This window comes from Pseudomyrmex gracilis, unplaced genomic scaffold (assembly GCF_002006095.1).
Source record: "Pseudomyrmex gracilis isolate BER0280 unplaced genomic scaffold, ASM200609v1 scaffold_1466, whole genome shotgun sequence".
NCBI classification, from domain to species: Eukaryota; Metazoa; Arthropoda; class Insecta; order Hymenoptera; family Formicidae; genus Pseudomyrmex; species Pseudomyrmex gracilis.
Window position 1 is genome coordinate 6268 of NW_018022050.1, and position 12382 is coordinate 18649.

Here is a 12382-nt window from a genome sequence, read left to right on the forward strand (position 1 = left end):
TGTTGGTTAAGTGGTTGGGACTAAACAATTCACACAACTCCTGGATACATAAAAACAATGTGGTCTAATATTATTACGCTATGTGTACTCTCTTTAATTTTTAAATTTACAAAGTAATACATATGTATTTTTTTATACAATAAAAACAATTACATATACTTCATTTAATGTGTATTATTATTATATCATCAACATAATCTAATCTCAGTTAGGGATTTTGTAGTGGCCCCACGGTAAGGTGTCGGTCGATCCATGGATGATGTACCGCTTGTTGTCGTGCGGGCTCAAAGCGAGCTTCCGTTCCGACATGGTGAACACCTCGTGCAACTGAGATCGTATGCACAACTGTTGTCTCGTCAGTTCGGTTGCATTCCGCAGACATTGCACGTAGTCGTCGAAAGTGATCGTTCTCGCGATGACGCTTCTCTTCACACCTTTCACCTTCTTCGTGCACTTGTTGTCGCCCACTCGGGTCGCGTATATCTTCGCGCGCAAACCCACAAACTCCGTCATAACAGCTCCGTTGTTCTCATCCTTCATAAGTCCCGGTACCTTCTTGTTTGCGCGAGGCATGTTGTACGAATTGTCCGCTGGATAGTCGCTCGTATCGAAGCGAGCGATATCGCGCTTCATATCCTCGTACACATCCTCACACTTTATGTGGTATATCAAACTGCCGGTATCGGTGTAGAGGATCTTGCAATCGTAACCGTACAACGGTGCCATGTAGTCGTAATGGAATTTGTACAGACAGGTCTTCGATATGTCAAGTATGCACATGCCAACGTACAACAATTTGTTGAATAAAACTTTCAGACGACGCAGTTCTATGGCCACTAAATCTTCAGCAAACACGCTGCGGCTGTGGAAGTTTGGTTTTGCAATTAGCGCCTCCGCACCGCATCGTCCTTCCCATTTTGTAACGAGTCGTACGTCGGTGTACTTGCGCACGTTCTCCATTGTCTTGCCAAACACCGCATTGTTCATGAGTTTATAAAGATTTTTTGCAAACTCGTTGGTGGCGTTCGCGCGGAATCGGGTATTCAGTTCGATGTATCCGCGCAGCCAAGGCGATTTCGAGAACCGCAGTACTCGATGTATTCGCGTCAGACGAAGCCCGTGTTGTAGACACTGCTGCAGGTTGAGGTAGTGAATCACGTATCGCTTCTTGTTGAACAATGTGGCGAGCAGTTTGACGTGATTCTTTCCATGTTTACCAGGCGGCTCCTCACGTGTTGGACAAAAAGGTAGGTCTCTGTGCGCGTCGTGCAGTTCTTTCGGATACGTTAGATCAACCTCGAGTATGTAACCAACGTTGCAGTCCGCGGCGACCGTTGTCACATCGAACTCGTCTGCGTTCTCCACCCACGCAAAGTTACCATATGCAAGCGGTTGACACATCGCCCATCCGTAGAGATTGTTAACGTCGTAGTACATCAGATACGACGTCGGTTCGGATGGATCGTACGATTGCGCGTACCTGTTGTTGGCGCGGGCGTATCTGTTCGAACATTGACTCAAACCGCCGCGTATACCGCGTTCCACAAACATCACCATGTCGATGTCTGTCAGCAGCTCGAACGTCACACGAGTGTGCTTCAACATGGCGTCCCATGTATATCCCGGCAGCGTGTAGTANTGCGCGGGATCCAGTCCGTAACTCGCGAGGCACTCGCGACGAAAGTTTTCAAATACATCGGCCAGCAAAAGTACGTCTGTCTTTAGATACAGGTCGCTGTAAGATCCCAAATTGTCGATGTTGAATCGTTGCCAGACGTTCGTCGCGTGCGCGTACTCGCTCTCCGTCACAGTCTCACCGGTCAGCAAACTGTAAAACGCCTCGCGCGATGGCAAACTTGTTTCCAACAATTTGTCGACGCTGTCCACATATTCGTATGGAAACACACCTTTTCGCGTGAGCAGTTCGAAGTCCTCGGTGGAGAGATCGCTGAATTCCGTTTGAGTCACTCGCAGTTTGCTCTTGTCGAGATAGGACGCGAGCTTTTCTAAGCTTGTGCTCAGAAATTTGTACGAATTGATGAACCGCAATTGCACGCACTTCTGATTGTCTTTATCACGAGTACTGCTCACATGTTTCGTGAACGATATGTAGGTCTCTTTTGTCACGGGCAGCACGTTGATCTCGCCCTCGAAAGCGTTGGCCACATCCTTGATAATAAAATGCGCGTCGTATCCCGACAAGTTGTGGAACACAACGGGAACAACGTAGACCTGTTTGTAATTCAGATTGCACGCAGAGTGCGCGGGTCCTCTGAAGCGTCCCGTCAGATGACAGTGATCGCGCACTCTCGTGTCATCTCGCTCGAACGGTCGTTCGCAGACGTGGCAANACTCGGCGTTCCTAAACCGCTCGAGCTCCGCCGGTGTGAGATTCGCCATGGGCACATTTGTCGCGAACAAGGTCTTNGCACGTTTCGCGAGATCGTGCAGTTCGTTTACGAACCACTGCACACAGTTCTCACCTCTGTGAGATCTGTATCCNATGTCNATGTGCTCNCAGCTCGCGTAATAACCGATGCTGAACACNCTGTGTNTTTGGTACTTGTGCGCGCTCGATGTGTTCTCCTCTTTGTCCTGTTTCTCGAGTACGCACTCTAAGTCGGCGTACACCATCATTGGAACCCGTTCCTTGTTGTTGTAATTCTCAAATTGCAAACAGTTCTTTCCTTCAGCGGGAAGAATGATTGTGCTGTTGTTCAATTGTTCACAATCCACAGTGTGTACCGCCAGCTTATCGCTCGTGTAGAAGTAGTGTAGACATCTGTGTATGTATTGCAATAAACCAACAATACACGCAACATTGATTAATGAGTTCACCATCTCACAATTTAGATATTTACTTTTTATTCAACATTGTTGTTACTGTTACACCACTCGTTCGTACTTACCGATCGCATATGTACTTCGTTGTCTTCCTTTTGCTCAATTGCATGCTGACTAAACGCGATAAATTTTTTATCCACGCGAAGTGTCCCACGCGTCCGTTGTGTTGATCGGGAACATACAGCAGATTCACATGCTTCTCCTTCTTGTTCGATGTGAGATGCAGCGGCACGTATCCGTGTCCCTGTTCCGCCGCCGTAAACACGTTTACGGACACATTGTTGTTGCGTTCAAAACGCGCGATTTGATGCAACGTCATTAGAAACTCTATTCCATCAAAGTTCAACACACTCGCGTACGCGGGGTATTGCAATGGTCGATGTGTGTTGTTAGCACTAGGATACCACGCAGCAACCACTGCCCACGCGAAACACGCATTGTCTTGTGATTGTACGTTCACTACCGCGAGTTTGAGCTGAACCTCGCGCGGCATTTTACTCTGACATCCCGTTCGCATCGGATTGTGACTGTTCACATTCACTGTGAGGTTCAGTATCTGCGTCAACTGCCAACCGCTGTCGCGTTCCTGGAACTCCTCCACAGTGGTCATTGTCGCGTCCATCACGTCTCGATCGTACCACTCGCGCAGATCCGACAAGTGATACAACGCGCGATTGCGCGTATTGAACGATTTTACACTCGTTTTTTCACCCGCGACAAACTTCCCGTTGAACACCGTGTTCACTTTCACACTAGCGTGCCGCGCGATCGCTCGATGAACGCGCGCGAGCACCGTGTCTCTAGCGGCTTTGAGAAATCGACGGGGCTCGATGAACGACTTGTTCACCACGATACCGGTCACCAAACGATTTTTAAACGCCGTCTCGACTTCGATCCATGCGAGTCCCGCATTCTCAACGCCCGCACCAACGTGCGCGAATCGTTCGCGAAGGGCCGCGCGCAGACTTTCGAGTCGCGCGATACGAGCGACGTGCCAACTTATCACACCTGTGGATGATCGCGGGCGTTTTCTACGGCACTCTTCTCTCAGTGTCTCTAAACGTTCGTCGCACCGTTCCTCTCACGAGATGTAATCGTTTAACGCGTCGAGGAGCGCGGCCTCTTCATCGAGAGGTTCGCGATCGTTCATGTTGTTGTCTTCGCTTCTACTCGTATATAATTGTTTACTCACAATAGTATTATTGGATCGTATATATTTGTTGGATTCAATTTTTGTTTTTTTATCTTTTCATCTATTAGTTGCTCATAGTCATCATCATCGGGGGATGTATCCTTGTGCCACTCGGTGTTTCAGTAACAATCATCTTCTGTATACAAAACAAACAACGGTCGTCTGTAGCAGTTGGAACACCATCGCTCTGATTTCCATATAACGTCTGTCATAAAATCGGCGTCTTCGATCATTTGATGTCCGGTGATTTTTACCCACCTATTCTGCAACCACTTGTACCGATGTTGTTGCTTACCCCACTCCCACACTCGCAACGCGCATCGGATGCACAAGCGAGACAGATGTTTCAGATCCGCGCAACTCGTTCTAAACTCTATGTATGCGATTTCGATGTGATTGACGGTCTCGACGTACCTTGGAAGCCAATCGTATTCTCTGATTGCGAGCGCGGATAGTTGCAAGATTTTAAAGTTCTCTTTGTCGAAATTGTTTTCCTCTTCCCATATTTGTTCTTCAGGTAGATCGTGCACCGATAACCAATGTATATTGCGATCGTAGCGGTAGAGCCGTACATCGAACCATATCTCTTGTATTGCGTCCTTGCACACTTTAGGAATTTCAAGTTTGTGTATTTTAATGTACTCATCTACATGTTTTGCTACTGTTTTCGCAGCTAGGAACTGAAGCGATTTCGGTTGTCTGATCAGATTCATTCTTGATTTTCCATCTTTTTTCAACAACACCAACGACGGCTTGTTATCTATACAACTTGCGATTAAAATGACTTGTGGCTCGCTCCCGAAATCGAGGCGTCTTTTTATTTCACTACTGATGTTTTCCTCAAAATCTTTTGGTTTGAAATTGCGTGTTACAAACACCACATCCCCGGTACGTAACGGTTTTCGCGCGAATGTTAACGCGGGAAGTGCGTCATCAAACCGGAAGCGGCTGATCGCTTCGGCGATAAGAAAGGGCTCACTTCCGGGAACTTTGCGGTTTTTCTCGAAATTTTTTATTTATTTGGTGCGCAATTCCAAACTGCGCGCTATTTATTTTTAACGCGAACCGCTTCCGGGAACTTTGCGGTTTTTCTCGGAATTATTTATTTCCGGAATATTGCGGTTTTTCTCGGAATTTCTTATTTATTTGCTGCGCAATTACGAACTGCGCGCTATTTATTTTTATACGCGAACCGCTTCCGGGAACTTTGCGGTTTTTCTTGGAATTATTTGTTTTACTGCGCAATTTAAATTTTAGCGATGACGTCATTATTCCAAACGACCTTGAACGCGTTCAAACCTGCTCGAGTTCTATTTTTAGCGATGACGTCATCGACATTTTTGAGGTTTTTCTCGGAATTTATTTATTTTACTGCGCAATTTAAAACTATAATTGAGAGGTGCTATTATTTTAACGATGACGTCATCAACCGAACGACCTTGAACACGCACGAACACGTTACAACCAATGGCGTAATCATTATCTTAAATAAATATAACTCGCGTCGAATATTGCAATCTCCATTTTTTTACGGCTCGCCGTTAATTGGCTAATTCCGGTAGGGCCGATAACAACGCTCCGCCGACGCCACCCACACTCCTACGTTATCTCATCCGCAACGCCCAGGTCCTGCTCTCATTATTACGAATATGTTTCCATAAACTCCTCCTTCCCCCTCCTCTTGCGGTTTTTCACAGAAAAGCTTACAGTGAGTCCTCTTTCCCCCTCCACCTCCCTCGCGCGATTACCCCTCCCCTCCACTCCCCGCGATTACCCCCCATCCCCCTCACTCCCCTCGAAGCACCGTGAACCGAAAACCCCCTATATTACCTACTACGGTAGTTTTGTTAAGGCGGTCGGTAATTCCGCGCACCTCCCGTACACTTATTCGAAGAGTGTAAACCTTGTTGCCGTGTGTGGTGTCGTATTGTACGCGAACATTGCGTACGGCACCTACTCGTCCCAATCCGTCTGGTCCTCATTCACGTAGTGACGTATATACTCGGCTAATGTTCGATGCAAACGCTCTAACGCTCCGTTACTTTCCGGATGATAGGCCGTTGTCTGTACTTTATTTATTTGCAGTAACTTGCAAACATTCTTAAACATTTTGCTTATAAAGTTTGTTCCTCGATCCGTTAGAATCGTTTCCGGAATCCCGTGTTCAAATACAATTTTCGTCGCGAAATCCTTTGCCACCATAGCGGCTTCTTGATTCGGAACGGGTATCGCCTTACTAAACTTCGTAAGACCGTCTTGAAACGTCAGCAGATATTTATTTCCGCTACTTTTCACCGGTAACGGTCCGACAATATCAAGCGCGCATTATCAAAAGGCTTTTTTGGCGTATCCGTAATTACTAGCGGTACTTTTATTTTCCGCGACAACTTAGTCTTTTGGCATGATTCGCATTTCGAAACATAACTCTCTACGTCGCTTGTCAGCTTAGGCCAGTCGTACCTCATTCTTATTCTTTTTATTGTACGTACTATTCCTTGGTGTGCGCCTACCGGTGAATCATGATACTCGTATAATATCTGTCTCTTTTCCTCTTCGGTTAGCTTTTGCCTCTCGCTCTTCTCTTCTTCTGTTTTCTCGCTTTCCTTCGCTTCGCACGTGCATGCCTCCGCGGGAGCTCTGCTCAACGCGTCCGCGTTGGTATTCGCCTTCCCTTTTTTATGCATGATCTCGTAGTCATACTCCTCCAATTTCAAACGCTATCGCACGAGCCGCGATCCGGGGTCCTTTACGTTAAAGAACCACACCAGTGCCTTATGATCGGTGATAATCTTGAACTTTGTTCCGTATAAATAAGGCCTAAAATGCTTTACTGCCCACACAATTGCGAGTAACTCCTTCTCTGTCGTGCTGTAGTTTTGTTCCGCTTTATTCAATACTCGGCTCGCGTATGCAACCGGCCGATCCTGATTTACCACACCTTGCAATAGCACCGCGCCGACCGCGTAATTCGACGCGTCGGTTGTCACGATAAACTCCTTGTCGAAGTCCGGATAAGCGATCAATGGAGCACTAATTAACTTTTCTTTTAAATTTTTGAACGCTTGATGTTGCTCGTGCCCCCACTCAAACGCTATTTCTTTCTGCAACAGTCGTGTCAACGGTTTTGCTATTTTTGAGAATTGGTCGATAAATTTTTTATAGTATCCTGCCAGACCAATGAACGCCTGTAAATCTTTTGCTTTTTTTGGAACCGGAAATCCCTTGACCGCTTCTTTCTTCGACGGATCCGGCGATATACTCTTCTCGGTAATCACGTGTCCTAAATACGTGACCTCTTTGCGAAAAAATTCGCACTTATCTGGCTGCAACTTTAAATTATACTTCCGCAACCTGTCAAAAACCTTTCGTAGCTGCTTGCTGTGCTATTGCAAGCTCGCACCGTGTATCACGATATCGTCGAGGTACACAAAGCATTTTATACCCCGCAGTCCCATCAGGACCAAATTCATCAATCTTTGAAACGTCGCCGGCGCATTTTTCAACCCAAAAGGCATCCTGTTATATTCGTAATGACCATGCGATGTTGAAAACGCTGTCTTACCTCTGTCTTCTTCGTCCATTGGTATCTGATGATACCCGGACGCCAAATCTAAAGTTGAGAGAAATACTTCGCATTCCCAAGTTGATCTAATATTTCTGCAATATTTGGTAGTGGAAAAGAATCGCCTATTGTCGCCTCGTTTATTCGTCGAAAATCTACGTCTATCCTTAAATTTCTCACGCCGGACGCGTCCATCTTTTTCGGAACAACTAGTAAAGGCGCGTTCTACTGATTTTTACTATCGCGAATTATTCCGCTTTCTAACATTTCTCCGATCTGCTTTTCTACCTCTTGCTTATGCTTCTGCGGCAATTTATATGGCTTAACGCTTATCGGAGTGATGTCAACTCTCACAGGTATCTTATGCTTCACCGCGCTTGTTCTAGATAACGGCTCCCCTGCAAGATGGAATATATCCTGATACTTCTCGCATACGTCGTACAATGTATCTTTCTCATCTTTATTTAAATGCTTCACTCACAGTACCTCTTTTACTCTTTCGCGGCGTGTGACCTCTCCGTTTTTACACTTACGTTTGCTATTTCCCTACTTGTCTCACTCTCTTCTTCGAGCGCTTCCAATTTAACACGCGGTGTGCCTATTGTTACCGCTTTTTCCGTAGTATTTACTATACTCACGGGGCAAAAATTTCCTTTCGGTTGTACTAAACAGCTTCCTATGAAAACTACTGGCTGCGTTTCTTCCCTTTGTACTATTCCGATCTGATTACTATCAGTAATAGCTTGCACGATTGTTTCGCTACGAGGTTGCAATTTTACATTTTTACACGGGCGCAATTGCAACGTATTTTTCCCAAGCGAGAGTTTTCCCGCTTTGTAATCCGGCTTGGCATTGTGCTTCTTCATAAAGTCATTTCTTAAAATGCCCTGATAACTAACCGGAAAATCGTTTCTCACAACATAAACTGGATTCTTAAACCTTTTGTCTTCTAGCTGTATGGTTGCTGTGATTTTCCTTATGACGCTTGCTTGATGCCCTGTAACGCCTGTTAATTTTATGCTCGTCTTCTCGGCTGGCGTTTTCTCTTTTAGATATTTCTTTTTAATCAATGACACTGTGGCTCCAGTGTCATAAAGCAATTCTACTTCACCTTTCTTTGCTTCTTTCATCGGTACAGTGACAAAGTCCAAAACTGCTTTCGCAGCATTTAGCTCGGCTACTTGTAGCTCTGCTACTGACACGGATTTTTTCTTTTCTTTTCCGTTGTCATCTTCGTCACTCGATGACTCGCTATTGTCACTTCGGCTTTTCTTTTTCCTAACTTTTGCCGCACATATGGCTTTTACAGCTCCTTTTTTATTTTTCCTGCCTTTCAAAGACCAGCAATTTTCTTTGATATGCCCTGCCTTTTTGCAATAACTGCACGTTTTGTCCACAGCATTTATGTTTCAACTGCTTGGTTTAGGCAATGCCATTTTGTTTGATCGACACTCTCTTCCGTAGTGTCCGATCTTTCCGCATTTGTAGCACTCATTATTCTCATAATTTTTTCCCATCTTTTGTTTTGTTGCAAAATTTCCACCGTGGCTGCTTTGTGGCACCGCCACCTTCTCCTCAGAGCTTGCTGCGTTTATTGCCTCTTGCAACGTTCCATAGTTGCGTGACCTTATTATCAACCTGACGTCACTTCTTAAACCTATTTGGAACTGTTGCAACGCTTGCCCTTTAAGAGTGTTCATAATTGTACGTTTCTCTTCCATGGTGTGCCCTTTACCTTCTACCATAGACTCGTACAATTCCATTTGGCCGTTTGATTTACTCTTTGTCCGTAAACCTGTGCGCTTTCATTACTTTTTGTCGCAATGTGTTAAATTCTATCTATAACTGTGTAGTGCTTTGCTTTGCAGAATATGTAGCTTCTATTTCTGCTTTTAACTGTCCAAAATCGCGAATGTCCTTTGTCTCAAAATCTATCAATGTTTGCCCTCTCAGCTTGGTTAGCAATACTGCTTGCAAAAGAGCGGGTTCTTCCGCAGGGTTGACCACTCCCTCTGCGTACTCGCACGCATTTAAAAATTCTCGAACTTGCTNGGATGATTTCCCAGTAAACGTCGGTATCATTCCGACCACGTCTTTTAATTTTAGACTTCCATTATACAACACGGCGCAATTTCTTACGTCGTCAGCTGTTCGCCCGTACGTTACGTCTAGCTGTTCGCTCGGACGTCTGTACACGTGTCGCGTCATCGACACACCCGTCCCGCGCCCGTNCGTCTTGCGGAGTTCCGTCACCCGTCGGTCCACCGCGTCTATTCGCGAACTTATTACTACCATGATCAAAAAATAACCGGAATTTTTAATTTAAACCTCGCAGGCTTATCGGTTTANAATTCTGTTGTTTGTGTCACGTTGGCAGCACTGTTACGGACACCCATGCCAAGCTTCTGCTTATCAGCTGTTCATTTACCTTTATAACAGTGATTTCTTTACATCAAGTTTTTACGTCGCGGCGATTTTTACAATGGATTCAAAACTTGAACAACGTTCTTGCATTAAANTTTGCTATAAAAATAAAATTAAGTGTTCTGACACATTAAAAATGTTACAAAAGTGTTATGGTGACGATACTCTATCGAAAACACAGGTGTACCAGTNGTATGAACGCTTTAAAAGTGGTCGTGANNCTGTTGAGGACGATGCTCGTCCTGGGAAGCCATNGACATCNAAAACTGATGAAAACGTCGATGAAATCCGACAATTGTTGATGGAAAATCGCAAATTGACGATAAGGGAGATAGCTGAGACCACCAACATATCATTCGGATCCGTGCGTGAAATTATCCGCAAAAAAAGACCTGCTTTGTGGGGCAACAACTCGTGGATTCTCCATGACGATAATGCGCCATCTCATAATGCGTTGATTATTCGTGAGTTTCTCGTCAAAAACAACACCAATACTATTCAACAACCGCCCAATTTACCTGATCTGGCACCATGTGACTTCTTCCTATTCGATCGACTCAAAAAATCACTACGAGGAACTCGTTTTGAAAGTGTGGAGGCAATAAAGCTAAAATCGCTGGAGGCACTAATGGCTATACCAAAAACCGACTTCCAGAAAAGCTTCGAGGGGTGGATCAGACGCTGGCACAAGTGCATCGCAGCCGACGGGGACTACTTTGAAGGGGACAACTTGAATTTTGAAGAATAAACATGTACTTTTCTTTTTATGAATAAATTCCGGTTATTTTTTGATCATGGTATTATTTTTAATGACCGCACTACCTGCTGTAGCATTGCGTCAGCGGGGTGTAACCTTGTCCACTTGTTCCCGCGGCCCCGCGCCCCGCGGTGCCGCCCGCAGTCAACTCGTTTCGCATTCAGGAAATTTCGCGTTCCACTTCTTCGCGAGCCCGGTTTATATTTTGTTCGTCAAATTCTTGTTCTATATTTTCGTTATTTATTTCGGCCCGCTGTCTTGTGTAACAACTCGCTCTCGTATGAAATTAAAGAAGACCTCTGAGTACCACTGCCCGGGGTTCCACTGTTCTCAACTCTACCGCAATTTATTACACTTTGTAAATGACCGGCTATACTATTGTCTAAATTGAACGAAAATTCTCTTTCTATAATTACATTCGAACTCAAATTCCTATCCTGTCTATTTACTTCTGCGTCTTGATAAAGCGCCGCCGGTGCGGTTCTTGGTTCCCGTACCGGTAACAGACTTCGTAGCGACCGCGCTACCCGCTCGGATTGTACGCCGCGTTGTTGCAAACGCCAGTTACCAGACGTATGTTTTCGCTCGCTTTTACAAAGTTTATTCGACTTACAGTAGTTGACCTAATTCCGCTTACGAGAGTCGTATCTGCGTGTTGTTGCTGACTCAGTTTTCCTCGCACCGCCGCTGCCGCTGCCTCGCCGCTTTGCTGGTCCGTTGTCTCGCCGCTTCTCTGCTACCGCTGCTTCGCCGCTACCGCTGCCTCGCTTGCGTTGACTGCTTTGTCACCTTTGCTGCTTTTTCGGCTGTCCTTAGCCGGTTCCTCGGTGCCCTTCCTGGCCCTTCCGTCACAGCTGCTTGTCTGCTTGCCGCTTATTGCTTCCGGAATTTCCCGGCGGTAGATTTTGTTTTCCGTTCTGCTGCTGCAGTCCGGCCGCTTCTTTATCTCCGCCTTGTGTCACTGCCCGTCGCTTGGCTTGCGTTAGGTCAGTGTTGCCGTGTAACTCGAGACTGTGAGTTCGCGGTGTCTTTCCTTCTCTTTCGAACTCGTAGTTCGCAAGACATTCTTTTAATGACTGCTTTTTTTTTTTGTTTCAGGAGCAGTATTCCAGATCGGGGTTACATATACTTATAATTTTTTTTACTTATATATATATATATATATATATATATGTACTCTTTTTAAATATACCCCTATTTTGAACTGGAACTCAATCGTTCTCGTTCTCTTTTTTTTCCTTTCTTACCCAGTGTCTTTTTCCTTGATCCAACCGGAATCTCCTGCAGAGTCCCGTCCTTGACACACGGAATAAGAGATCCCACCGCTGCCACCAAAATTTGGTGGATGTCGAGGAGGTTGGGCGGTTTGAAGATTAAGTTCTGTACTTGAACTTATTAGAATATCCTTTATTACTCCTGTTCTTTACAATGTTCCTTACACGGCTGTATCTCACTGCGGTAAACTCTCCGGCTTGCAAAGCCACACAGTGAGCTAGCAGTCTAATCACGGTCTTTCCTCTGCTTCATCCACGCGATTGATTTATAGTAGATCGATCGCGCTAATTCAGCAGGCCCACCGGTCCTAGCAACGGCCGTGCTAGTT

The 12382-nt window shown here is 45.5% G+C and overlaps 1 protein-coding gene across 1 annotated transcript; it reads right to left on the reverse strand.

The window, feature by feature from the left end:
• Positions 1-204: 204 nt before the first annotated feature.
• Positions 205-3994, reverse strand: LOC109862189. The gene is made up of 3 exons (XM_020442155.1): positions 3930-3994; positions 2910-3809; positions 205-2782 (listed from the first exon to the last, which is right to left on the reverse strand). Exons 1-3 carry the CDS (start codon positions 3992-3994, stop codon positions 205-207), a joined length of 3543 nt encoding a protein of 1180 aa, XP_020297744.1.
• Between the last annotated feature and the right edge of the window lie 8388 nt (positions 3995-12382).